General features: G+C 51.8%; 4 protein-coding genes across 7 annotated transcripts; all 4 read left to right on the top strand.

Annotated features, from left to right (window-relative positions):
• The first annotated feature begins 2,029 nt into the window (after positions 1-2,029).
• ADRB3 (adrenoceptor beta 3) lies at positions 2,030-5,338 on the top strand. Its single transcript, XM_015883180.3, has 3 exons — positions 2,030-3,708; positions 4,209-4,276; positions 4,668-5,338. The coding sequence occupies exons 1-2, from the start codon at positions 2,435-2,437 to the stop codon at positions 4,246-4,248; spliced, it is 1,314 nt and encodes a 437-aa protein (XP_015738666.2). The 5' UTR covers positions 2,030-2,434; the 3' UTR covers positions 4,249-4,276; positions 4,668-5,338.
• A 321-nt stretch (positions 5,339-5,659) lies between these two features.
• Positions 5,660-7,571, top strand: LOC107323794 (nucleoplasmin-like). The gene is made up of 5 exons (XM_085510513.1): positions 5,660-6,267; positions 6,395-6,477; positions 6,561-6,680; positions 6,825-6,918; positions 7,068-7,571. The coding sequence occupies exons 1-5, from the start codon at positions 6,204-6,206 to the stop codon at positions 7,151-7,153; spliced, it is 447 nt and encodes a 148-aa protein (XP_085366639.1). The 5' UTR covers positions 5,660-6,203; the 3' UTR covers positions 7,154-7,571.
• Positions 7,572-7,680: 109 nt separating this feature from the next.
• On the top strand, positions 7,681-11,394 carry LOC107323793 (prolactin-releasing peptide receptor-like). Of its 3 annotated transcripts, none has more exons than XM_085510512.1 (3): positions 7,681-8,933; positions 9,487-9,587; positions 10,604-11,394. In XM_085510512.1, the coding sequence occupies exons 2-3, from the start codon at positions 9,529-9,531 to the stop codon at positions 11,229-11,231; spliced, it is 687 nt and encodes a 228-aa protein (XP_085366638.1). In that variant the 5' UTR covers positions 7,681-8,933; positions 9,487-9,528; the 3' UTR covers positions 11,232-11,394. The 3 variants fall into 3 exon arrangements, with proteins under 3 accessions (XP_085366638.1, XP_015738669.2, XP_085366637.1); XM_015883183.3 differs by having other exon boundaries at positions 9,087-9,587; XM_085510511.1 differs by having other exon boundaries at positions 7,681-9,587.
• Positions 11,395-13,891: 2,497 nt separating this feature from the next.
• RAB11FIP1 (RAB11 family interacting protein 1) lies at positions 13,892-26,481 on the top strand. Of its 2 annotated transcripts, XM_015883116.3 has the most exons (6): positions 13,893-14,317; positions 17,297-17,739; positions 18,194-18,971; positions 19,959-21,839; positions 22,422-22,527; positions 23,597-26,481. In XM_015883116.3, exons 1-6 carry the CDS (start codon positions 13,977-13,979, stop codon positions 23,813-23,815), a joined length of 3,768 nt encoding a protein of 1,255 aa, XP_015738602.2. In that variant the 5' UTR covers positions 13,893-13,976; the 3' UTR covers positions 23,816-26,481. The 2 variants fall into 2 exon arrangements, with proteins under 2 accessions (XP_015738606.2, XP_015738602.2); XM_015883120.3 differs by lacking the exon at positions 19,959-21,839 and having other exon boundaries at positions 13,892-14,317.
• Positions 26,482-26,828: the final 347 nt, after the last annotated feature.

Here is a 26,828-nt window from a genome sequence, read left to right as displayed (position 1 = left end):
CCCATCTATAAAAAGCTTTTGTTTTATCCTGATGTGGCATCAGCCTGACTCAGGCTTGGCAGGATTCAGTGTGCTGCTTTTAATGATGCTGGGAGGAGAAGCTGGCGTGTGCCCATCACTCCTGTGCTCCCTTCCCTCCTCTCTTTTTCTTCCCTCCCTTCCCCATGCCTTGGAGCCAAGGCATAGCCAGCTCTGTGGGGCTCATGGGTGCAGTTACAAACTGAACATGAGGGGTGGAGCATTAAAGCTCATGGGAGAGCTCCCCTCTACATGCACAGTGCCAGGTATCAGCTTATCTGCTGTATGCCTCTGGGGGTAGAGGGGATTAATAGGACCTGAGCACTCCCTATGAGCACTACACACATCATTAGGGCTTGCTGTGTGCATGCTGCCTGCTTGGCATGGGGAAGGCTGCAGGACAGGGGCTAATCAGTTCTACATCCCCTTAGGCAGCAATGCCAGTGTGTCCAGTTGGGATCAGGTGAGGGCTTCCCCCATCCAAACACACCCATGGATGTTGGGGGCTCCTAGAGCACCGAGCTGTGCTGCTCTGCCTGTTCCCACTGCAGTTCCGCTCTCTCCAAGAAGGGATCTTCTCTAATCCATCCCGTCTCTCTCTAGAAAGATGTATTTTTAAAACATCCATTGTTTATTCTGTAGCAACAGCCAAAGGAGCTGCTCTGATCTGGGGCATAAACATATTTTCCCAGAGTTTTCCAAACAGCCACTTGACCCCATGGGTCCCTATGGCTGGCAGGACTCCTGCTGCTCGGCGATGCACTGGTGGCTGTGCAGGTGGTACATGGCAGAAGTGGCTGCTTGGCCTGGAGGGGGACAGCAGGGAGTCAAAGGGGCAGGAGGAGAAAGGAAGAGAGGGCTGTGCAGGAGCTCTGCTTTGCAAGAGGCATTTCCAACCTCTTTGCTGGTGGGTTCCTGCTCGCTGCTAGAAGCCAAATGCTGTGCTGGGATGTGCTGGTGAAGCAGCCATCTGGGCTTCAGTTTTTCCAGCTGTAGAAGTGGGATGAAGACACTGAACCACACTACTTCCCTTGCATTAATAAAATGACACAGACTCTCCCTTTCCCTCCTCGGGGAAGTGTTAATGCTGGGAATGGAGGGTTCCCAATGATCCCTGGAAGCAGGAGGAAGGATCTCACATAGGTGTCCACTTGGCAGCAGGCAGGTGGTCAGAGCATGCCATGAACATGCAATAAAACAACCAAACGCCTCCATTTTCTGTTATCCATTGCCATTCCCACAGCACTTCTTTATCCTTTCAGACACACTCCCTATGGCTCCATGCGCCAGTATCCACTGGGGCTATATGTGGCATCACATTAAGAAGATCGTGGCTCTCCCTGTGCACATTTTGCTCATGCCATGTGTCGTTTGAGTGCAGTGACACCTCACACTGGAAATAGTAAGCCCAGGGCTCAGCCTGTGCCAGCAATTAGAGCCAGAGCTGGAGCTGAAGGGGTTGGTTGCATCAAGACCACTTTGAAGAACCCAAACAGTCTCGTAAAGATGAAGCTTGTAAAAAGTGGGCTCTGTTTTGCCAGCTCATGAATGGGAAGAAATGCCAACAGGGTAATTTTTTACACATTTTCTTTCCTTCTTTGTCAGCATTCTCCTTTTTGGCTGAAACTTCAAAATGCCATATTTGGAGAGCGCCCATCTTAGAAGTTCCAGTATTTGTATAAATAGCTGATAGTGAAAAAATTACCCGCCCTGGAGTCTGCTCAGGGGCCTTTGGAAGGAGCAATGCTGGGAACAGTGATGGGCTCGTGGGCAGCATCAGAGACAGGATGGTGCCCCCCAACTCCTTGGGCATCCTTAAGGATGGAGTCTGGGGATCCCAAAATCACCAGCACTGACTCAAACTGAGGGGGTAGCAGTGCATGGCTACAGTTGGGGAGAGGGTTCAGGCATTAACTGTGGGGGTGAAAGAGTGGCTGTTGGATTCTTTCTTTGGGGTGAAGCTGTCATTTTGCCGTCCCTGTGCTGATGGCAGTTGGGTCGGTGTCTTCACTGTGTACCCTGGAATGCGAGGAGCACAGAGCACGGAGCAAAGAGCCGGGATGCAGGGCAGGGTGCACAGTAAGGAACTAAGAGCCGTGTACGTGGAGAATAATTGCTGGTGGGGTGAGGGGCGCACAGTCGGGTCCGGCTGCGCAGTGCTGGGGGTGTCCGGCCCAGGGGGCGGCGGGGAGGCGGTGCTCCCATTCTGCTTTCATTGACCTCCGCAGAGGGGCAGCTCGGGGCCGCCCCGTGCCTTTAAAGGCTCCTCCTCCGAGCAGCGGCCGCGGATAGAGTCCGACGTCGGTGCAGCCTCGACGGCGGTGGCCGCCCCGAGCCCCGCTCCGACCCCGGCAGCCGTGGAGCGCACGTGGGGTAAAGGAGCTCACGGAGCGGGACCGCCCCCCCCGCCGAAGCGATGACCCCGCTTCCAGCAGGCAACGGCACCGCCTGGGGGGCGGCCGTCCCCGGCATCATCCCCAATTGCAGCTGGGCCGCCATCCTGAGCCGGCAGTGGGCGGTGGGAGCCGCTCTGAGCGTCACCATTCTGGTCATTGTGGCCGGCAACCTGCTGGTGATCGTGGCCATCGCCAAGACTCCGCGGCTGCAGACTATGACAAACGTCTTTGTCACCTCGCTGGCTTGTGCCGACCTCATCATGGGCTTGTTGGTGGTGCCACCGGGAGCCACCATCCTGCTGAGTGGCCATTGGCCTTATGGCACGGTGGTGTGTGAGCTGTGGACCTCTCTGGATGTGCTGTGTGTGACGGCGAGCATCGAGACGCTGTGCGCCATCGCCGTGGATCGCTACCTGGCCATCACGGCACCGCTGCAGTACGAGGCGCTGGTGACCAAGGGTAGAGCGTGGGCTGTGGTGTGTATGGTGTGGGCCATCTCTGCCTTCATCTCCTTCCTTCCCATCATGAATCATTGGTGGCGGGACGGGGCGGACGAGCAGGCGGTGCGCTGCTACAATGACCCACGTTGCTGTGACTTTGTCACCAACATGACTTACGCCATCATCTCCTCCACCATCTCCTTCTACATCCCTCTGCTCGTCATGATCTTTGTCTACGTCCGTGTCTTTGCTGTGGCCACACGTCACGTCCAGCTCATAGGCAAGGACAAGGTGAGGTTCCTGCAAGAGACCCCCAGCCTCAGCTCCAGGGGTGGGAGATGGCGGCGGCCCTCCCGCCTGTTGGCCATCAAGGAGCATAAGGCTCTCAAGACCTTGGGCATAATCATGGGCACCTTCACACTCTGTTGGCTGCCCTTCTTCGTGGCCAACATCATCAAGGTGTTCCGCCGGCCGCTGGTGCCTGACCAGCTGTTCCTCTTCTTCAATTGGTTGGGTTATGTCAACTCAGCCTTCAACCCCATCATCTACTGCCGCAGTCCTGACTTTAGGAGTGCTTTCCGCAAGCTGCTGTGCTGCCCACGCCGCGCCGACCGCCGGCTGCACGCCGTCCCTCAGGACCCACAGCACTGCTCCTGTGCCTTCAGCCCCCAGGGGGACCCCATGGAGGACAGCAAGGCTGCGGCCCCTGGGCGGCCTGGGGAAGACAGTGAGGTGCAGGGGAGCAGCAGGAGGGAGGAGAATGCCCCATCCCATGGTGGTGGCCACCAGCAGCGGCCACTGGGAGAGTGCTGGCTGCAGGGCACACAGACCACACTGTGCGAGCAGCTGGATGAGTAAGTACTGTGTGCATGCTTGGGGTGCAGGGTGCTGTTGTGGGGGGCTGCTGGTGATGGGGCTGTGGTCTGATGAATGCAGAGCTGGTGAGCAGGCATTCTCACCGGGCTGGGGTATAGAATGGGATCTGCTTCCCAATGCCTTTGGGGTTCCCTAAACCCTTCTATCAGGCTGCAGGTTCTTAATGCCCTCTTCAGCCCCATCTCACTTTGTCCCTTTCTGGGATTGCCCCAGAATGAGGTTCATTTCCTCTACTGGGACTCCAGGAGTGTGTTTCTGTTCCTGGGATTTCCTCCCTTCTTCCCTCATTCACTCCCAATGACTTCAGGGAGCCCCTGTGCAGTAGGGCAGACAGGAAGGGAAGCCAGGCTGCCAATCTGGGCACTGGGCTTTGTCACTTTAAAGGAGTGTGTGATGAGGAAGGATGAGCCCATACTGTGATGTTGTGCTGTTATGGAGAAGGTGTGGGCTCTTCATGCTCTGTGCTCTCTCATTTAAGGTTTACCAGCAGAGAGATGCCGGTGGGTCCCTCGGTCTGACTGGGAGTGGAGCAGAGCAGGGAGCACTGTAAGTGTTCATTCCCTCTGGGGGTGGTGCCACAGGAGACCCCAATGTGTGGCTGCAGTGAGGCAACCCCTGTCCCTGCAGCAATCCCCTCTGACCAGCTTGGCTGTCCCCTTCCCCAGGGGAGCTCAGCCCTTGGCCAGGTCACAGCCATGTGCCTGCGTTGGGCATGTGGGCTGACGCAGGCATCTGCTGACATGTTTCTGTGCTGCCCAAAGTGCTTAACCCCCTTCAGAGCAGCTTGCTCTGCAGTGTTTGCATGCTGCTGCTGAGGCCAGGACCCCCCCTTTGCACTCTCCCCTTCTGGGGGCTCCGCTCCTGGTTGCTTTGCATCCCCACTGTTGTGATGCTGGGGGGGGGATGCACACCATCAACTCCTGCTGTCTTCTTGCAGATGTTGGGATGGAGATGCTGCGTGGGGAAGGAGGAGTGACACTGAGGATGACGGCGCTGGAAGGACCCTCTGGTGCATGCACCCACATGGAGAGCAAAGGGGCTCCTTTGGTGCTGGAGAGATAAAGGCAGCAGCAAAAAGATCCTGAGCCCCTCACAATGAGGTTCTGTGCAGCAACACAGCTTCTGGGAATGGGGACACACTGCCATGGGACGTGGTGACCAGCAGCTCTGCTTGCCTAAGGACCCCATCTTCCTGGGCTGTGTAGTCGGTAAAGGGAAGGAGGGTCTCCTGCTCGCACGAGACCTCTCCATGATCTGCACTGGGTCTGTAGTGAGCTCTGGGGGCCGGGTGTGATGCTGGGAGCCACAGCTGTACCCTCAGCAAGTGGAAATCACAGGCGAGAGAGGAGCAAGGGAGAAAGTGTGCTGCAAAACCCCAGAGCCCTGCACGCTGCTGCGGGTGCTGGTGATGCCCAGCTCTTGCTTTGAAGCTCCTGTGTGCTGTAGGAACAGGGGAGCAGACAGCAGCACCGAGGGTGCTGTGCGTACACAAATGGTTTGTGACCACATTGCTCCACCTTGCTGGGACTTCGGGGATGATATCGGTTGTAAAATGTGTGTGTTACGGTGACTGTAACGTTTTTTGTGTGAAATAAACCTTGGGAACCACTTGGTAGCTTTCATCTGCATCAGCGTCTTGCCCTTCCGAGGGGTAGGGGGCTGCCCATCCCTATAGCGCCTGGGGGTCCCTTCCGAGGACCGGGCACAGCCCTTGCGCTGCTCGCAGCCCCATAGAGGCTCTGTGCCCCCTCCCGGCCCAGCAAACAGCCACACCATGAGACTCACATTTGGGATCGGGGTGCGGGGACCGAGAGGAGCCACCGCGACCATCCGGAGCCCCAGTGCCACCTCCCGGTGCTGCGGGGAACTCGTAACGTGTAACGGGAATAAAGAGGAAAGCAAATCCGTCGGGGCGGTCCTGCAGCTCCCACCAGCTGTGGCTCTTTGCCATCCCGAGCGGTGTGCGGAGGAGCTCCGGGGATGCAATGACAACACCTGGGAGCCGCTGCACCTGCGCTGCATTGCCGAATTACAGCGCAGCGGGGCTCCCTCTGCTCTTTATTTGCAGCACGGGATGTTCTCATGCTCAGTGCTTTTTCTGGCCAGGTGGGGGCTGTAGGGCAGTGTGTGCGGTTGGGAGGGTGGGGTTGGTTTCCACTGAGACCTTAGTGTGGGAGGAGCCCCCGCTATGGGTTGTGCTGCTGTTTTTAATGTTGACATTGTGGTTTTATTCCTCGCTTAGTGATGCTGTCCTAGCTAAGAAGGCATTGCTCCAGCTGCCTCCAACTCTTGTAGAAAGCAAACTGTGCTGCTGGGAGCTCACTGCGTGCTGCTGCCCTGGCTCTGTACTTTGGGAACCTGCTCTAGGCATTTCCTAAGTCACTTTACTTCCACCTGTTATTAGTGCAGACCAGTTGAAGGCTGCTTTCTCTGGTGCTTGTTCCATAGGAGCTGTTTCCTGGTGCTGTGCAGGATGAGCAGCTCTTCCCTTGCTCTCAGGTCGCTGTCAGAGGACAGGACGGCTGCTGTGCTGTGGGGTGAGCAGCAGCCCCTTAGTGCATTGGTGGGGGGCAACCAGGGATGTTTTCCCCTTTGCTTTCTGCACCCCTGAGATTTGCATGGGAAGAAACTGGTGCATACAGGGACTAAGCTATGTGTCCACAGGCTGTGAGCTGGGTGTGAACAGCCGGAGCTGCATGGTGAAGGAGGATGATGACTTCTTAGAGCACCTGGTCCTGCTGAGGACGGTAAGGTGTGGGGCTTGCTGATGTCACTGTGCTGCCCTGCTATGGGGGCTCTGCTCTGCCATGGGGCTCTGCCAAACCCACAGATCTCCCTGGGGGCCGATGCCAGGGATGAGTTACACGTGGTGGCTGTGGAGTCCAAGAACACCTATGGAGACCACAAACCAGTGCCCATCGCTTCCCTGCGTGTCTCAGTGCTCCCCATGGTAAGCAAAGGGGATGATTTAACCTGGGTTATCTGTGGGCTTTTTCTAGCTCTGGAATTGTCCAGGCTGTGCCTGCAAAGCTCTCTGTCATGGGGGTTGGGACTGAGTGGGTTTGCAAGTGCTCTGAGCTTTGGCTCTTTGCAGATCAGTCTCAAAGGTCTGGAGTTTGTCCCTCCTGTCACCTTCATGCTGCAGTGTGGAACTGGACCGGTCTATCTCAGTGGGCAACACGTTACCTGTGAGTCCTGGCTGGGTTATGGGGGTGGCTGGCAGCAGGGCTGGTCCTGCAGTGGCTTTAGGTCAGTTTCAGCCCTGGGGATGGGGACCCCTGCCCTGCAGGGAGCACCCACAATGAGGGGCTGGGTCTGACTCTGCTCCTCCCTATAGTGGAAGATGTCCCCATGTGCAAAGAGCTGTTGGATACAGATGGAGGTGATGAGGACAGTGCCAGAGCAGAGCAGGATGGAGACTAACTGCAGGTCTGGATGGGATGGATTCTTGCACAAGGACACGATGGGCCTCTGCTTTGGATACATCCTTCTCTCCATTTCAGAAGATCTTGTTCTGAATGTGCTGTTGCTGGGCTGCTGTTGAGCTGTGGGTCTCAGAGCATTCCATTAAGCACCACCACCCCTTCCTTGCAGTGGTACCACATGGATAGTCTTAAAATGAGTGTGTTGTGTCCACCCTGTGCAGCCCTTTGCCAATCAGTCTGAAAACTTCCTTCATAATGATGATTTTGTTCTGGCAGGAATTACTCTGACAATTGCTTGGATAAACAGAGTAAAGTTAAGCTGTAGCCTTCACAGCAGCCCAGGGAAATGCAGCCAAAGTCTGTTCAGAATAAGCAGCCATTGAAATAATCAAATTAAAGCTCCTGATTGAGGAAAATTGCCCAGATCAGTTATTTTGCATGATAGCAGCTGGGAATTTCTCTGCAGTGGAATGAGGAGTGGAGATGGTTACTGAGCTGGTGGCACACTGGGCTTACAGCAATGGGATGGGTTTCCAAAGCTGCCCATTGGGCTCAGCAATGCTTCCCCATTCACTTTCCATGCTCTGGGTTTTAATTCCCCAGCCCAATGTGAGAGCCATCCTTGCTGCTCTAAATAGGCAATTAAAAGGTGAAAATTTCTCCTGCTGTGTGCTGGCAGGAGAAGCAAACAGGTAAAGGGCAATTGGATGGTGATGCAGTGCCTTGTCCTGCAAGAAGCAGCTCTCTGCCCCATGGGTGTGTAGGGACAGAGCTGTTACTCTGCACAAACCATAAGCTTTTAACTGGACTTGGCTGCAAAAGCAGTCTGGTCTTTGTGTGGCTGCAGCTGTGCCCTGTGCTTGGCGGTGCCTTCACCCTTCCTATGGCCATATCATGGCAGCAATACAGAGAGGGCTTTGGCATAACCATGGCAACTGCCAGGTAACTAATAGATGGCACTCAATGCCATGGGAACCAAAGGGGGGTGAGCAGGGTGCTGGGCTCTGCACCTCCATGGTGCCCTGGTGTGAGTTGAGCACAGAGGGTCCTGGTTCCATCTGCCTCACTGTGACACTGGGCACAGGTGAGGGTTGGGGCTGACACCAGTAGTGCAGTCCTTCAATACACAGAACAGACTTCTGAAATCCGTGGAGTGGGTTTTGCTTCACTAAGTCGGACTCAAGAGTGAAACAGCAGCTGATACAGGGAGAAACGGTCAGAGTTGTGAGCTTCTCTGTGGAGGAAGAGTGGGAAGCAATGTATGGAAATAGCTCAGGAAATTAAAGTTTGCCTGCGGTGTGGTTTGAGATGATTCACTGGGGGGGGGAGGGAGCAGGGAGCGGGGCTGTGCTGCACTGGGGATGCGCTCCCTATGGGCAGAGCCGGCGCTGGTGAGTTCCCTCCTTGCCCCCCGCTCCCCTCTCTCCCTTTGCAGCTGATTAAACGAAAGTCCGGCGTGGCTTCGGGGGAGAACAGCGGGGACACTTCAGTGCAACCGCTCGGATCGCAGCAGAGGAGCGGTGCAGCCCCGGCTGATGCCAGCCCTGACGTTTGGAGCGCCTGGCTAATCTCGTTACGGGGACGGATGAGTAGAGTGCAGGCTCGTGGGACTGTTAACAGTGCAAAAGTAGCAGAGCATCCTTATTCGTTTACCCATTAACGTCCTTTGTGATTTCCAGAAGCATTAGGAGCTCCTTTCTGGCACAGCTGTGATTCCCTCCTGCACAAGGGCAGTGCTGTCGGAGCGCTCCGTGTTCTGCTGCTGAGCTCGGGCTGAGGTGAGTGCATCCCTCCCAGCTTGGGGCCAGAGCTCCTCTTTCTCCTTTCTCTTCCCTCCATGGAGCTGTTCCACTTTGTGCTGCCTTCCCTGGGGGGCTGCTTACCAGCATCACCTCTTTTCTGACCCCCGTGCACTATTCCCTTGCCTGCAGGCTGCAGCAGGGAACTCACAGCATGCCCATCAGAGCCACCTGATCCACTGGGTTTTGGGCACCTGGGATATCCCACAGCCACCCCAAAGAGGCCATGGAGCCCGGTGGTGATATTGCCAATGCCAGCACCTATGGGCTGGCCCTGCAGAGCCACCCTAATGGCAGCACGCAGTTCACTGGTGTGCAGCTCATCCAGTCCTTTAAACCTCTCATCATCCCCTGCTATGCTCTGGTGGTCCTGGTCGGCATCTTTGGCAACTACTTGCTGCTCTACGTCATCTGCAAGAGCAAGAAGATGCACAACGTCACCAACTTTTTCATTGGGAACCTGGCCTTCTCGGACATGCTGATGTGTGCCACCTGCGTGCCCTTCACCCTGGCGTACGCCTTCAACCCACAGGGATGGATCTTTGGGAAGTTCCTGTGCTACTTTGTGTTCCTGATGCAGCCCATGACAGTCTATGTCTCTGTGTTCACACTCACGGCTATCGCAGTTGACAGGTAAGGGGGTACAAGGGGGTGGCACAGGGTCCTCACTGTGGGCAGGATGGGTGCTGTCCCCTTAGGCTGCTTGGTGGTGTGGCTTAGGGTGCTCAGAGCTCCTGAATAAAAGTTCCACTGATCCAAAACAGGAGGCTGTGCTGTCCCAGCAGCATCATCGTGCCCAACTCAGTAATGGTGCTGTGACTGCCAAGGGAGCTGATGCCTGTGTCTGCAATGTTCCCATGCCACCAGCTCCATCATAAGCACAGCAGGGATGGGCTCCAGTGGTGCCCCAGTGCAGCCTTCTGCCTCCACCTCAGAGCAGAGAGTTTTTCCTCCTGGGTTTTCATCCTTTGCTGCACCAATTTGCATCAAAATTACATTGTGTTCTGTCACCTGGATGGAGAGTGCTTGTGCTTTCTGAAATGGACACAGGCAGGACCTGATTGAGGGGGGGCAGGGGGGGATAGTATGTATAAAAACTGTTTCCATAGATACATGGCTTCATTAGAGAAGCTGCACAAGCCAGGCAGAGCCCAATCCACTGGTATTGGGGGAGAGAACCCTAGAGCAAAGGGGGAAGGCAGAAGCAGGGGAGGTTGAGGTGGGATAGCTGAGAAGACACTGTGGAGTTGAGCTGGTGGGCTGAGATATCACTGAGGAGTGCTTGCCCTGTTCTTTTGCTCTTTATCAAAGCTACTTTTTTGGGGGTGAAAGTAGAAATTTGAGCTCTTCCCACTGCAGAAGCATCCAGGAAATTATGGTCCTCACCATGAATTGTTGCTGTGCTTCATCTTGTGTGGATTCATGCCAATCCCTTTGGCTGTGGCTAGAGCTCCAGCCCATGCTGTGCCCTGACCACAAGCAGAAGGTTCAGTCTCTCTATCAGTGGGGCACAGCTGTTACTCAGGGCAGAATGGGAAGGAGCCATGTGAAATCCCAGCATTGCCGTGATGATGAGCTGGGGTGAGAAATGTGCTTTAACCCTCCAGCCCCACACTTCAAGGGGTGTTATGGGATGCTCTCCCCCACAGGTATTATGCCACTGTGCACCCGCTGAAGAAGCGCCTGTCACTCACCAGCTGCATCTACGTGGTGGGGGCCATCTGGCTGCTGTCCTGTGCTCTGGTGGCCCCTGCAGTGGCCCACACGTATCACGTGGAGTTCCAGCAGCAGGGCTTTGCCATCTGCGAGGAGTTCTGGATGGAGCAGGAGGAGCAACGCCTGGCCTATGCTTATAGCACATTGATTGTCACCTACATCCTGCCTCTCTCTGCTGTCTCCCTGTCCTACCTGTGCATCTCAGTGAAGCTGCGTAACCGTGTGGTGCCCGGGCACCCCACACAGAGCCAGGCTGAGTCTGACCGTGTGAGGAAGAGGAAGATCTTCCGCCTCATTGTGCTGGTGGTGGCTGCTTTCGGGGTGTGCTGGCTGCCAATCCACGTCTTCAACATCATCCGTGACATCGACATTGACCTCATCGACAAGCACTACTTCCTGCTCATCCAGCTGCTGTGCCACTGGTTTGCTATGAGCTCTGCCTGCTGCAATCCCTTCCTCTATGCCTGGTTGCATGACCGCTTCCGTGGGGAGCTGCGTAAGATGTTCTCCTGTGAGCCACGCATCCTCCCTGCCAGCCACTGTGCTGCTGCTGTGCTCTGAGCTTGGCACCAACACTGGGATGTCATTGTCTTGGATGAATGAAATAAGGCCCCAGGAGAGCCGGGAGGCGTTTGGTTGGGCTGTTGTTAGATGTCTGTAGTGCTAATTTAATAGTCTGACTTTCATTAAATCTGTGATTGAGTGTTGGGAATGGAATTTCTCATGAGCTGGTCACACCTGGTGTGTCTCCATGTGTTCCAGCAGGATGGCTGTGTGTGCCCTGCGTGCATGGAGCTGTGCCCTTATTGAGTCATAGGGTCATTTGAGCTGGAGGGGACCCTTAAAGGCCAACTGCTCCAACTCCCCTGTCATGAATGGGGGCACCCACAGCTCTATCAGATGCTCAGAACCCCATCCTGCCTGACCTCGCGTGTCTCCAGGTTGCACCTCACCACCCTTCCTATAAACAGCTTTTTCTTTATACTCAGCCTAAATCTCCCTCTTTGAGCTTGAAACCATTTCCCATTGCCCCATCACAACACACCCTGCTGAAGAATCTGTCCCCTTCTTCCTTCCAGCCCCTTTAGATACCAGGAGGTGCACTCAGGTGTCCCAGTAGCTCCGTGTCCCCATGACCCACACACCCCTGGAGCTGTCCCCATTCCATGCAGAGCTGCGGGCAGCAGAAGCCGTGCTGACCCTTCCCTGGCTCATTTGGCTGCTGCCGGGGTGCAATTTGCTGAGGGCTTGAGCCTCAATTTGCACCGCCTGTGATTGCACATTGTGTACCTAATGGAGCTGGCTATTTATAGCTGATGGGCTCTGCAAGGCAGGGATAAAGCTCCGGAACTGCTGCTTTCGTACTTAATTCTGCCTGCTGGAGGGGCTGCTCACAGCCATTGCCCAGAGGGGAGGGCAGAAATGTGGGGCAACCCATGTGAATATGGGGGGTAACATGGATAGTGTGGGGGGGAGAGGGTCCAGTGTGGGGTTCACAGCCCAGGTGGGTCCTGTGTCCTGAGGAAGAGGAGGAAAAAGAGGTCCTGGTGGCAGGGATGGATGAAGAAGGGGTTGGAAACATTCCTGCATACACCTGTGCACAAACATATACCTGTATGGACACACGTACCTATACACACACCCCTATATGTGCACACACACGTACCTGTATGGGCACATGCCTATGCAGACACATGCAACCCTTTACACACACATCTGTATACACACCTGTACAAACATACACCTGTGCACAGACCCGCACACACCAGTACACACATACCTGTACACACACACACCTGTATACACACACACACCTGTATACACACATCTGCACACATACAGCTGTGCACACACCTGCACACCCACTTGCACACCTGCACAGACACACCTGTATGCACACACACACCTGCACTCACACACCTGCACTCAGACCTGCACACACACACCTGCACACACACACCTGTATGCACACACACCTGCACACACACTCACCTGCACACACACACCTGTATGCACACACACCTGCACACACACTCACCTGCACACACACACCTGTATGCACACACCTGCACACACACCTGTACACACACACACCTGCACACACACACCTGTATACACACACCTGTCCTCACACACCTGCACACACCCGTATACAAACACACCTGTATGCACACACCTGCACGCACACACCTGCACACACACACCTGCACTCACACCTGCACACATACACACCTGCACTCACACACACACCTGCACACACACCTGCACTCACACACCTGCATGCACACACACCTCCACACACACACCTGCACACACAAACCTGTACACACCTGTATGAACACACACCTGAATGCACACACCTGTCCTCACACACCTGCACTCACACACCTGCACACACACACACCTGCACTCACACACCTGTACACACACCTATATGCACACACCTGCACACACACCTATATACACACACATCTGCACACACACACACCTGTATACACACACACCTGCACTCACACACACCTGTATACACACACACCTGTACTCACACACCTGCAAACACACCTATATGCACACACCTGTATACACACACCTGCATGCACACACCTGCACACACACCTGCACTCACACACCTGTATGCACACACCTGCACACACCTGTATGTACACACACCTGCACACACACACCTGTATACACACACACCTGCACTCACTCACCTGCACACACCTGTATACAAACACACCTGCACACACACACACCTGCACTCACACACCTATATGCACACACCTGTATGCACACACCTGCACACACACACACCTGCACTCACACACCTATATGCACACACCTGTATGCACACACCTGCACACACACACCTGTATACACACACACACCTGCACACACACACACCTACACTCACACACCTGTATGCACACACCTGCACACACCTGTATGTACACACACCTGCACTCACACACCTGCGCACACACCTGTACTCACACACACCTGCACATACACCTGCACACACACACCTGTATACACACACACCTGTACTCACACACCTGTACACACCTATATACACACACACCTGTACACACCTGTATACACACACACCTGTATACACACACACCTGTACACACCTGTATACACACACACCTGCACGTTGCACACTCAAGCCCCGCCCACCACCCACAAGCCCCGCCCCCTCCCTTAAGCCCCGCCCACACCACACATCTCGCGAGATCTCAACGCGGGGCGCGCACAACCCCGCGCCGGTAGCGCTCGGCTCCTCATCTCCCCTCACCCGCCGCCATGTCGGCCCCGGCCCCGCGCTGGGTGCCCACCCACGTCCAAGTGACGGTGCTCCGAGCCCGAGGGCTGCGATCTAAGGCAGCCGAAGGGCAGGGCGGCAGCGATGCGTACGCCGTGATGGCGGTGGGCCGCGATAAGTTCTCCACGTCTGTAGCGGAGCGTTGTCAGGGTGAGCCGCTGTGGAGGGAGGAGGCCACGTTCGAACTGCCGCCTCCGCCGCGGCCTGTTGTGCTGCGCCTCACCGTGATGCACCGAGCGCTCGTAGGCCTCGATAAGTTCCTGGGACGGGCCGAGGTCGATCTGGCGGCGTTAAGGGAGGACGGAGGGCGGCGACACAGCAGGTGAGGGGATGGAGTGATATGGGGGGTCGTTGGGGGGCTCGAGTGGATCCTGAGGGGCTCGAGTGGATCCTGAGGGGCTCAAGTGGATCCTGAGGGGCTCAAGTGGATCCTGAGGGGCTCAAGTGGATCCTGAGGGGCTTAAATGGATCCTGAGGGGCTTAAGTGGATCCTGAGAGGCTCTTGGAGGGGCTCAAGTGGATGCTGAGGGGCTCTTGGAGGGGCTCGAGTGGATCCTGAGGGGCTCTTGGTGGGGCTCTGAGTGGATCCTGAGGGGCTTAAATGGATCCTGAGGGGCTCTTGGAGGGGCTCAAGTGGATCCTGAGGGGTTTAAGTGGATCCTGAGGGGCTTAAGTGGATTCTGAGGGGCTCTTGGAGGGGCTCTGAGTGGATCCTGAGGGGCTCGAGTGGATCCTGAGGGGCTTAAGTGGATCCTGAGAGGCTCTTGGAGGGGCTCAAGTGGATCCTGAGTGGCTCGAGTGGATCCTGAGGGGCTTAAGTGGATGCTGAGGGGCTTAAGTGGATGCTGAGGGGCTTAAGTGGATCCTGAGGGGCTCTTGGAGGGGCTCAAGTGGATCCTGAGGGGCTCAAGTGGATCCTGAGGGGTTTAAGTGGATCCTGAGGGGCTCTTGGAGGGGCTCTGAGTGGATCCTGAGGGGCTTAAGTGGATCCTGAGGGGCTCTTGGAGGGGCTCAAGTGGATCCTGAGGGGCTCAAGTGGATCCTGAGGGGCTTAAGTGGATCCTGAGGGGCTCTTGGAGGGGCTCTGAGTGGATCCTGAGGGGCTTGAGTGGATCCTGAGGGGCTTAAGTGGATCCTGAGAGGCTCTTGGAGGGGCTCAAGTGGATGCTGAGGGGCTCTGAGTGGATGCTCAGGGGCTCAAGTGGATCCTGAGGGGCTCTTGGAGGGGCTTAAGTGGATCCTGAGGGGTTCGAGTGGATCCTGAGAGGCTCTTGGAGGGGCTTAAGTGGATCCTGAGGGGTTCGAGTGGATCCTGAGGGGCTCTTGGAGGGGCTTAAGTGGATCCTGGGGGGCTCTTGGAGGGGCTCTGAATGGATCCTGGGGGGCTCTGAGTGGATCCTGAGGGGCTTGAGTGGATCCTGAGGGGCTCGTGGAGGGGCTCAAGTGGATCCTGACGGGCTCTGAGTGGATCCTGAGGGGCTCTTGGAGGGGCTTAAGTGGTGCTGGGGGGGCTCAGAGCACTGCTGGGACCTCCTGAAGGAACCCGTCCATCCCATGGGGCTGCAATGAGGACCCAACAACCCAACAGAGCTCAATGGGGCTCTGCTCCCTGCTGCTGGTGATCACAGCGAGGCCTCAGGGCTGTGCTCAGCTTTCCTCTTTAAATATTTCTATGTGAGCGCCAGCAGGTCGCACAGAGAGCAGTGGAGTTATATAGAGGAGCTCTATACTGACAGCACGTTGTTCAGGTAGGGAATGAAGGCACCGTGCTGCCAGCACGCATGGATTTGTCTTAATGAATGTTTAATGGCATGTAAGAGCAGGTAATTCGGTGTTATATGGGCTCATGTCACTGCTGGTGGTGCTGTTAGGTGTCTCCTTTAATAGGCAGTGCAGCTCTGTGTCATACTTACACCTTTGGACATACACTGCGGTGCATTGGAACCCCTGGGGGTGGTTCCTGGAGCTGTGGGGTAGTGGCAGCACTTAGTGATGTGGTTTGAGGCAGCACTGAGTCACCTTCCTCCTGTGCTGTTCACACCGGTTTGGTCAGTGCTGGGTCTGGGTCGTATTTGTTAACAAAGCTTGTGAAGTCCTAATTAGCACATAGCTATCATTAAGTCCTGTGTCAGGCTGTAATGTGTTTACGCACAGAGCCTCGTGCTTACAGGCAGCAGAGGTCAGCAAGTCAGCATGGGGCCCCTTTCTTTGTATTGCTGGTTGTCTGCAGCTGAAATAAAACCTTTTTATTGATTCATTTTTTGCCTATGCAAATACAGGTAGCTCCTGGAAACTACACGATGCAGAATGGAATCTGCCCTGTGCTTCACTGGGATCGAACATGGGCACAGAGGGGTGCCCAGGGTGCTTCCCACAGCCTTCACTCATTCTCTTCTGCTTTGTTTTGTTCTTCAAAGCAAATTGCTTTTTCTTGTCCTCCTCCATTGCTTCCAGTGCACCCTGAAGTGTGAACTCGATGGAGTCCTGCCCATTGGAGGCAATGTCAGTGTTTTCCTTCCTATCACCTCGGTGGAGGGAGGACGTCTGCAGCTCTCTCAATAGACACAAAACAAACAAATACATCAGCATACAGCACTGATAACTTCCATTTGCTGGCATTACTGAGCTTTGAATGTCATTGAGGAGGACGACGTGTGGAGCAGGAACTGAGCAAGTGCAGTGCAGGCAGGTTGTGGGTTTGCAGCTTGGTTCCCATTCTGTGCTGTGTTTCAGAAGGGGATAAGGCTCTGCCTGTAGCAAATCTCCTGGTTTGACCCAGTTGTTCTCTCATAGAGCTCAGTAGAAGTCCCAGACGTTCTGTAACACTTGTTTTGGATCTTGCTATGTTGATTAGGGGGTTCTTTAGCTTAAGAAGCATTACCATAGCTGCTGCAATGGAGCTGGAATGAAAGGTATGAGGGTGTGGGAGGCATGCGTAACCTTTCTGGTACAGTGTCAGCAGCTCCTGTTGCACCCACTTCAAAGCCTTAATCTGAATTTCAGGAAGCCTGAGGAAAAAATGTGGCAGAGCTGACTGACAGTGCATTCCATGTGTTGGTTTTGAACCCAAACAAAATGACAGATTTCACTAATAACTTTCTCTTCACAATCAGAAGTGTTTTCACATGGTTTCTGCAGTCATATGACAGTGATGTCACTGTAAGATTTAAAGGTTTTGCTTTTTTTTTTCCCCCCCTGCACTGTAGGCTTTATGCATTCTTCTAACATCAGCACCCTGTGTGAAGCTATTGGTGTGGCTGGGGAGCTTGTTCAGGAAAGAAATCTCATTGTTTTTTTGCAGGTGGTACAAACTACGCTCCAAACCAGGGAAAAAGGAAAAGGAGAGAGGAGAGATCGAGGTGGACATCCAGTTCATGAGGAGCAACATGACGGCCAGCATGTTTGATCTGTCCATGAAGGACAAGACCCGCTCCCCATTTGGCAAACTGAAGGACAAGCTGAAGGGGAAGCGGAGCAGTGGGCTCTCAGACACAGCCTCAGCCATCGTACCCAGCACAACACACTCCCCAGCTGATAGTGAAGATGAAGCACCTGAGAAGGAAAAGAAGAAATCCAAGTTCAAAACGCTGTTTTCCAAACCTGGCCTGCGGAAGAATTCCCTCTCACAATCCATGTCGGTGCTGCCCACACCTCAGCCTGTGGATGCCGGGGTCAGGCACAGGCCCAAGGATTTCCATCTGGAGTGGGACGATGAGGACTTGGAGACCTCTCCAACCTCAGAACGTGAGTATGCAGCCTGCGTGCATGGGGCTGTACTCAGAGCCATGGAATCACAGAGGCATCTGAGTTGGAAGGGACCTTTAAGGGCCACCTGGTCCAACTGCCCTGCAGTTAACAGGGACACCACAGCTCCATCAGGGTGCTCAGAGCTGCATCCAGCCTGACCTGGAATGTCTGCAGGTACTGAGGATAGCAGATATTCTTAAGCTAAGCTTACCTTTGGCTGTTTTAGAAGCCATAAGCCTAACCTGCACATGGCAGTGGTGTGGTTCCATAGTGGATATCTGGTGGTTGTAGGTGTTGAAAAGCTCAGTGTGCAGAGGGCTGACAGCATTAAGGAACCCAGAGGATGTGGCCAGTCTAGTCACACCCACATTGTTGCTGTGATCAGTTAACGGGTTTATATCAAGCATCAGAGAAATCTTGAATTTCTTCCTATTTTTTTCTTTTTTTCCAGGAACCTTTGAAATTCCTCTAGACGAGGAGTCCTCTCCTTCTGTATTTAAACACATTAAAGCAGCGACTTTAGACATCAGGCAGCTAAACCAACCAACCCCTGGCAACACCAAGAAAGAAGGGCTCTCTTTATTTAGTGGCCTTAGGTCTAAAAACGATCCAGTTTCCAAGTCCAGTTTGTGTATCAATGGCAGTCATGTTTATATGGAAGAGAAGGACAGCACTCCAGCTTCTTCCCCCTCTCCTCGCAACTTCAGGAAGAAGCAGGTCTCTGCTTCAGAAGAAAACCTCTTTTCCAGGTCTACTAAAGGACCTGAGGAGATGGGAAGAACATCTCCAAGCAATGCTATGTCTGGGTCTGCATCCTTGGAGACCTTTAAAGCTCTGTCTTTACCATCATATAAATTGCTGAGCGGTGAGGAATATGTAGAAACCAGCGTTCCTGTGAGTGTTGAGGTTACCAAAGAGACCAAAAAAACGGACCAGAAAAAGTCTTCCTTGCTTTCCCTGGTCACGGGGAAGAAGGAAGCAGCTAAAACCAGTGATGCTGAAAGTATTCCGGACAGAACTCAGAAGGAAGAGGAGAACAAAGCTGCAGAAGAGAAAAGCGAACAGGAGACCAAAAGTCTCGAACCTCCAACAGATTTAAGCAGAGGAAATCCTTCAGCAGACAGTCAGCCAGAAGCCTTCACAAGTAAGCAGCCACTCAACCCCTTTGAGGAAGAACGGAAGCCTGAAAAAGCAGCAGCACCAGCAAAGACCAAAGCTGTCAAACCCAGGTCAGTGGCTTTTGCTTCAGATGCTGACATAAATAGTGACATGCAGTGGTTGTGGGTTTAGTTAGGGTGCTTCCTAGCACAGAGCAGCACTTCTGAGCTTGATTTGCTGCACACAGCAGCATCGTGCTGTTCAGGGGGAGGGGGATTCCTGAGGGCTTGGAGCCATTGATCACAATCATTTTGGTTATTATTTGGTTATTATTCATATTTTTCAATATGAAACAATAGATTGACATAGGGATATTACCAATAAGTGATGCCAAAATAGCAGCTCACTGAGTGCAAGCAGCTTTTCAGGTTCTGGGGTAAGTTTCTTGCTGGCTCTTTTGCAGAAACTAACATTCTTCTGTCAGAGCTGCGTGGCTTGGAACACATCCAAGGGCTGAAATATCAGTTCTAACACCTCTGCTTCTCCCTTCTATTATTTGCTGTGGTCTTCACAAGAGTTAACCTTGGAGCCCTTCTGCTTTTGACATGGTTCACAGCAACAGCAAGTGTATCTATGGCATTTGTATTCAAGGCTTTTTCGGAAATTCTGCTCCTTCTTATGTCTGGTTGTGCATATGTGACTTCATATATATATCTGTGTATATATGTGTGTGTAAATACGTTTGTCTTACTAATAAGGCTATGTTTTGCCTGCCTCTGACTCTCTGTTTTTAGTGCTTCTTCCTGTTTAAACATCTTGCACATGAGGTGTCTTACTAATGGAAGTGCTTGGGATGCAGGAGTTGAGGTAGCGCTTTAAAAGCAGACGTGGCAGTAATTTGAGTGTGCAAATGGCAGCAGGAGCATTCTGACATCAACCAGGTGTCTGTGAGGAGCGTTTAAGCATATTTACTGGTGTCTGTTAGATAGGCTTTGGCTCTCTTGCTATGTAATTGATCTCCATTGTCAGGCAGTGGTGCAGTCTGGTGCTGAAGCTTGTCTGTTGCTGCTTCAAGTTGCATCCACAGGTGACATGTGAGTTTTTTGTCCCTTTTGCAGACTGGGCCTGTCTTCAGAGGAGGAAACCAAAGCTACTCTTCCTACTCTTGCACCTGATTCCCTTCCTGCTTATCTGTCTTTGCACCACATCAATAGTGACAACAATCCCTTTGTTTCTAAAATGGAACAGAAAGTACCAGACTCTGAGGGCATTACTTCTGCATCTCTTCCTTCTTTCACTGCAGAGCATTTAAGTGGCAAGAACCCCTTTAATCCCAGCTGGGGCAGGGGAGCTCCAGCCCCGGGTACTGACCACGTTGCCATCCCTTCATCCCATCACCTTGCAGCCTCTGCTCCCAAAGGGCAGATCTCTCATAGTGGCAATAATCCTTTTGCTTCTGAATGGGGCCGGGGTCCTGAAGGCTCTGATGCATATGCTTCCACATCTCCTTTGCCTGCGCATTCTCTCCATTCTGGTGGTCATTTTAATGGCAATAATCCATTTATATCCAAGGCTGGATGGGGTGTGGATGTGCCAGGTCTCACAGCTGTCACTGCTTCTTCCCCTGTTGGCCTTCCTGGTGATGGAGACAATTCCTCAGCAGGACTTTCTGCTGATCTGAGCTACTCTGCTGTCACTGCTTCAGGGAGCTCTTTGAGTGTGGCTTCAACTCGTAATGTAAATGCTGTAGCAAACCCTCCTGGCACTCCTGTCGACCCTGGTGTGGCTTCAAAGAATCAGTGTGATTCTGTACAGGTGCAGGTGGGCACTTCTTTAGATAGAAGCAACTTAGTGCTCTTTGCAGAGAACAGTGCTGAGCAGCCACCTTCCTCTGAGAGTGAGCTCAAAGAGAAGCAGGAGGTGTGGAGAGAAAAGAGGAGGGAGGAGCATTCACCCACATTGGATCCCCAGGATGCTCCTCCTGATACAAATGAGCCATCTCCAGTAGGATCTGTGAACCCAGTTCACAGTGCTCACACACAGCCTCATCAGGAAGCTGCTGCAGGGAGAGCTGGCAGGGAGGGGGCTGTCACACCACAGCCTGCACCACGGCTGTCTTTAATGCAGGGATATCCCCCAGTTTCTCAGGCTGGTGAGTTAAGTGTTGGGCATTCAGGGGAGGGTGAGGGCTCTGCATCCGGCCTTGCTTTACAGAATGAGAAATCCCCTGGTGCTTTTGGGTGCCTCCCTCAGAATGGCTCAGTGACAGCTCTTGTCCCACCAGTAAAGCTCAGGGCTGACAGCAGTAGCAGACGTGTGAGAAAGGAAGGGGATGAGGATTTGTTTGATTCTCTTACAAATCTGAAGTCTGCCCTTTCAGTTACTGGAGATCACAACATGAGGCTGGCTGCCCTTCCTGCTATTCCTGAGGCAGGCTCTGATGATGAGCTGCAGGGTGACTGCCAGGAAAACCACGGCGTTGCTGCAGATGATCAGAACATTTCAGAGTCTGTAGGTAGAAAACCTTTGCATGAGAACCAGCAGGAGAGCTCTGATAGCTCTGCTGCAGGCGGAGTAACTCTGTCTGCAGGAGGAGGAAGTGCTGTGCCCGTGCTGCCTGCAGGAGGGCACGGCCATGAAGTCAGTAAGCAGGCACCTGACTCAGGTATGACGTCTCATTCCAGTGAGCACAGTAGTTGTTTTGAGAAGCAAGTAATAGATACTGGTGTTGGGGAGCGTGCAGAGAGTGACTTCTTTGAGCCTTCTGTTTCCTCTTCCTCCCTGTCGTGTTCTTCCCAGCCCTGCTCCTCCTCTCGCTCCCTCTCCTCTGACACCCCAAGTCAGAGAGCAGAGTCTCCGAAAAAGCCAACAGCAGAGGGCTTCGCTGATAAAGCAGGAAATTCTGGCAAGAAGAAGCTTCTTCAGGCATGGGTTTCACCCTCTGAAACGTACCCTAACCAAACTCAGCAGAGTGGTGAAACCATGTCTCCTAAGCACAGGTGAGAGAACATGGGAACTGCATCGAAGGTATCTCGGTGCTGAGAGCCTTGCTTTTGATGTGAGCTTTGTCTTTTCTTGCTCTGTTACAACCAGCACCACGAATCCTGAGCAATTAAAACACCTTTTATGGCACAAAGTCAGATCAGATAAGTTGTACTACCTGTGTGTCCCAGTGTAGCAGAAGCACTTGGTATTTTGCAAGAACCACAAGTATGCTCTCATTAAGAACTTACTGGTGCACCAAAGATGGCAATAACAGCTGGTATTACTGCCTTCTCCTGTGGGCTGACCTTGCTTTTCCTTTGTGATGTTGTTCAGGATATATTTCCCTTGTTACTCCTCTATCTCCAATGCCTTAAGTCAGTAAAGGCAGTAGAAAGAATAGAGTGCACTAAGAGAAGCCTGTAGCTGAGGCAGATATTTCTTATCTTCCCAAAGGCAAATCTTTTATCTCTGGAGTGGGAGGGAGTGCGGAGAAGGACTTTTCCCCAGTTTTTTACTGTATTTGTTTTCACTCTGAAGCTGTAGTGCCAGTATTGTGTGTACTGCATGAATGACATGAGCCCTTTGTAATGTTACAGACTTCATCCTGTGAAGCCAATGAATACCACAGCAAATAAATCCCAAAGCAAAGACCTGAATGTCATCAGCACTATGAATGAGAAGCTGCTTGAGATGAACATAAAGGTAGGGTGGAGAGCAGCACTTCAAACTCAACTCCTGTACTTTGCTTAGGATCATGTCTCTTGTTGTGTATCTCATGTAGAAGGACTGTGCTTGTGCTCAGACCATGGGGACTGTGCAGTTTTCTTTCCTCCTTTCTTGGAGGTGCGGGCATTCTTTATGATTTTCTTGCAACTCATCAATTATAGCATCAGAGCCTCCTGTTTGAGCAGGGGTTTCTGAGTGGAGGGGATGGAGGGCTGCAGCCTGACTGCCTAGAGGTGAGCAGGACATCCAGAGCTGTATCTCTGAGTGACATTGCTGTGCTGCCCTGGTCCTGCTTGTGACATGCAGGAGCTGCATAACTTGGATCAGCAGGAAAGATTGGGCAAATTAATCACTGTTGATATGCAAACATCATTAGTCTGCGAAGCTTCTTTTTGCCCTGAAGTAAATTTGTGGATCTTAAAGATGGGGAAAAGGTATCCTTGGTGTGTCTGCTGCCTTATAATGTGTTGCATTAATATCCTCTGCTTCCTAAAAGCATCGCTGTGCAGCTTGTATAACCACTCAGATTTATAGTGTGGGTTATTTTACTGATAATCTTGGTCTCAGGAGACCTCTAAAGCTAATCCTGTAGTGCCTCCTTCTGGTACAAGTGGAAAAGAAGAAAGTTGTATTTAAATGCTATCGACTGACATGTTAAAATGTTTATCAAATTTAAGAGTTAAAGGCAGAGTTATCAGACAAACTGTGCTGTGTGTTTGTGGTGGTAATCTGAAGAAGACTGAAACGCCTCAGGCCTACGTGAGGGTTTGTGCTGTTTAACCTGAATTTGACCTCCCAGGCTTTCAGCACTTTGGGTCTGTGCAGTCATAAAGCTTTAATGAGCAGCATTCCAAAATGCCATTTAGATTGAATGTACCTCTACAAAGGTGGGAAGCACGGTAATACTTCTGAGGAGCAGCTGTGTGTTGGCAGATGGAAATGTAAAGCAGTTCCTCACTGCCTGAACTCCAAACCATCTCCTAGAGAGCATTCAGTTCTTGTCTGCAGTGCCCTCGTGTGAGGTGACCTTGCTTTTCTTTTGCAGAAATACAGTCCTTCAGATCCTGCCTATGCTTATGCTCAGCTCACACACGATGAGCTGATCCAGCTGGTCCTGAAACAGAAGGATACGATCACCAAGAAGGATCTCCAGGTGCGTGAGCTTGAAGACTACATCGATAACTTGCTTGTCAGAGTCATGGAAGAAACCCCAAACATTCTTCGTGTTTCAACTTCTGGAAACAGAAAAGCTGGAAAGATGTAGGAGCTCTCTGGACATCGAACAAAGGACTGAATTCCTGCCAGCAGAGTTTGATTAATAAGGAGACAATGTGAAGTAGGTGGTACTGCTGTGCTGCCTGCAGACAATGAGCTCTTTTCTCTTTCTGGCTTGAGCAGCCATCAGTTGGAGTAGTGCTTATATCAGCTCTTGGATATGGAGCCCAGAAGTAGAGTCATTTACCATATTTATTTTTTTGGTCTTTTTCCATTATTTGGGAAGATTTGTTCAGGCATTTAATCCAAAGTCTGATTGCGATAGGAAGGATGAAGGGTTTGTTGTTGTTTTGTGTATTTTCCTTGCCAGCAAAGCACTGCTGGTCCTTTGTTGAAGGTTTTTCATCGTCGTTTTTTAGCAGCTTTGATAGATCAGTTACTCGTCTGTCTGCATCCCAAGTTTAGTGCAATATAAAATCACTTACAGTAGAGCTTGAGGATTTGATTGCTTTTGCTTTTATCTTTTGACAACTACACTGGAGGAGTCCAAAGCTGAATGCTTCAGCACAGAGCTGTGTGGGCTGTATTTTAAAAGCAATTAATGTCCTGAAGCAGAATGCAAGTTAAACCTCAGACTGGAAAGGAAGAAGCAAAGTGAAATTAGTGATACAATATAAGCAAAGCAGTTCTCCAAGGGGAAGGTTTACATACAGGGTTTTAATCACATATATCATGGGATGTTTGTCTACCATAGGAATAAGGATTTGGGCTGACGGTACGTTGTTTGGAAGCTGTTCTCCTCTGGACTTAAATTCCTGATTCAAAGGTTGTTTGAACAGGGAAGACAAAGGTACAAACATCTGGATTCTGCCCAGCACTCCTGAATTGGATTTCACTGTATGCATTCATGGCCTGGGGCTCTTGTATGAAAGTTGTGTGACTGTTTTGGTGTCATTCCATTGCAGTTTATTCCATGTAAGTGCCTTGAATTTTGGAGCAGCCTTCAAGGGCGATCAGGCTTAAAACTCATCTCTTTTTCTTATGTTCAGTGTAGAAAAGGAACCAAATTCTGCTCTCCCCCTGAGATGGGAGCAGTGAAGAGCACTCAGATCCAGCTGTGTTCTTTATGACTTGAGCTCAGAAAGGAATGAAGGTTTCACGTTTCTGGCTTTGCAAGACAATCAGACATTCCTTAATCTGTGGCTTCTTTGCAGCTCAGTTGAGACAGATACTTTTCACCATCACCTCAGATAGAGAATAGCAGCACAGGGCTCTGAAGCAGCCACTACAACAGGCTTTCTCCACTGTAAGTTAAACATGCCTCTATTTTTTGTGGTAATCAAAGGTCAACAGGCCGGATTTCTTTGCAGCTCTGAAGTTTACCAGTCTGTGAATGCTTTGGAAGGAAGCTGAAATACCAAATGAGTGTGTAGCAGAGGAACACAGTGAGTGCTCCTGCCTTCCGTGCTTGAGGTAATCTATTAATTAGGTCACTCCTGACGTAGCCTGAAAGGAGTTTCTAACACAATTTTCCTACAGAGAAGCACTTTATTGAGGGATTAATTATTAACCTCTTAGTAGTCTTAATAGTCTTACTATTGTCATAAAACACTGAAAATTACTGGAGACTTCTCAAATGAATACTGTATTTTTGTAGTGAAAAGTAGTTAATATATTATCCTAGATATGTACACGTTGATTGGAAACTCAAAGCTGTTAATCATGTTTCCTTACTGTAATTGGGCTGACTGCTGAAGTCTACCCTGGCAATCAAAGCTCTCCTGCGTGAGAAGCTCAAGTTGAAGCAAAACCTTTTGCTTTAAGTGTCTTTAAGAGTCTCTGAAGACTCCAGGTTGGTACTTGGGGCTCTGAGATGCACAAGTTCTGAGCAGCACCTTTGGGTGGCACTGCTTTGTGTTGCTTGGAATGGATGCTGCTCCCAGTGCCTTGAAATAGCAGCGGGATGGAGGAGTGCTTTGTTTCCTCCCCGCAGATCTCTGGAAAGAAATAGTTCTTTATACCTCATAGATAAACTTGTCTTCTAGGCTTTATTCCATTACTTTATCCTGGTTTAGAGAGTCAGAAAACCAGCAGTGCCTTTGAACACCGTAACCATTCGGAATGACAGATGCTGTTGTTGGTAGTTATCACTGGACATGGGCTGAGAAAGGCCTGATGTGCTTTTATGGATCTCATTTTAGCAGTGAGGGCAATGCTGTGTGTGTATGATGCTGTGCACAGCGCTCTTTGCACTCTGGATCTCTTCAAGTTTTAACATTGCATTCCTTTTGCATCTCAACGTTCTGCACAGGAACAGAATGGCATTGTATGCTAATAACTCCTTAAAGACAGAGCCTTAAACCTTGTACTGTCCTTTGCCATTTACCACTATCACTGAGGCAATACAACCTTAGCACTGTGTGTTATTATCCCCTGTGGTGACAGGTGCTGCAGGCAGCGCTCCTGGATGAGCCACATTTCCATTCCACAGCTGTGAAATCATGGCACAACCCTCACACCTCCATCTACGGTCTATTTAAAGCCTTTCTTTGGTGTAAGGGGTGCTCACCTTGATTTTAAGGGCCTTAAGAATTGCTTGATATTCCTGAATGACCTCAATGTATGTTGATACAGTCTTTTATCGCGGGTACTGTTTGTTTTTAAACACCCTTTGGGTTTTATGGAACACTACAATAAAAAGTACATTCATTCCAATGTCCTCATGGCTGTGTTTTCCCTTTAGCAGAGCTCTGGATGTCATAGCAGAGCTACATTCATTCCAATATCCTCATGGCTGTGTTTTCCCTTTAGCAGAGCTGTGGATGTCATAGCAGAGCTACATTCATTCCAATGTCCTTATGGCTGTGTTTTCCCTTTAGCAGAGCTGTGGATGTCATAGCAGAACTTCATTCATTCCAATATCCTCATGGCTGTGTTTTCCCTTTAGCAGAGCTGTGGGTGTCTGAGTGAGAGCAGGTTTGTGATGGATAACAGCTCCTAATTGAGTTGCTCTATATCAGAGCTCTGCTGCTCCTCGTGGTGCCGGAACGCAGCGCTCTACG

The sequence above is a fragment of the Coturnix japonica genome, chromosome 10, assembly GCF_054131305.1.
Source record: "Coturnix japonica strain WE chromosome 10, WE-NBRP24, whole genome shotgun sequence".
Lineage (NCBI taxonomy): Eukaryota > Metazoa > Chordata > Aves > Galliformes > Phasianidae > Coturnix > Coturnix japonica.
This window is presented reverse-complemented; position numbering and strand designations above follow the sequence as displayed.

Coding starts and splice junctions, on each gene's coding strand:
- ADRB3 (XM_015883180.3), top strand. CDS start 2,435: ATGACCCCGCTTCCAGCAGGCAACGGCACCGCCTGGGGGGCGGCCGTC. Junction 3,709..4,208: donor CTGTGCGAGCAGCTGGATGA/GTAAGTACTGTG, acceptor CTCTCATTTAAG/GTTTACCAGCAGAGAGATGC.
- LOC107323794 (XM_085510513.1), top strand. CDS start 6,204: ATGAGCAGCTCTTCCCTTGCTCTCAGGTCGCTGTCAGAGGACAGGACG. Junction 6,268..6,394: donor GACGGCTGCTGTGCTGTGGG/GTGAGCAGCAGC, acceptor ATGTGTCCACAG/GCTGTGAGCTGGGTGTGAAC. Junction 6,919..7,067: donor CAGTGGGCAACACGTTACCT/GTGAGTCCTGGC, acceptor TCCTCCCTATAG/TGGAAGATGTCCCCATGTGC.
- LOC107323793 (XM_015883183.3), top strand. CDS start 9,181: ATGGAGCCCGGTGGTGATATTGCCAATGCCAGCACCTATGGGCTGGCC. Junction 9,588..10,603: donor ACGGCTATCGCAGTTGACAG/GTAAGGGGGTAC, acceptor TCTCCCCCACAG/GTATTATGCCACTGTGCACC.
- RAB11FIP1 (XM_015883116.3), top strand. CDS start 13,977: ATGTCGGCCCCGGCCCCGCGCTGGGTGCCCACCCACGTCCAAGTGACG. Junction 21,840..22,421: donor ACCATGTCTCCTAAGCACAG/GTGAGAGAACAT, acceptor GTAATGTTACAG/ACTTCATCCTGTGAAGCCAA. Junction 22,528..23,596: donor TGCTTGAGATGAACATAAAG/GTAGGGTGGAGA, acceptor TTTCTTTTGCAG/AAATACAGTCCTTCAGATCC.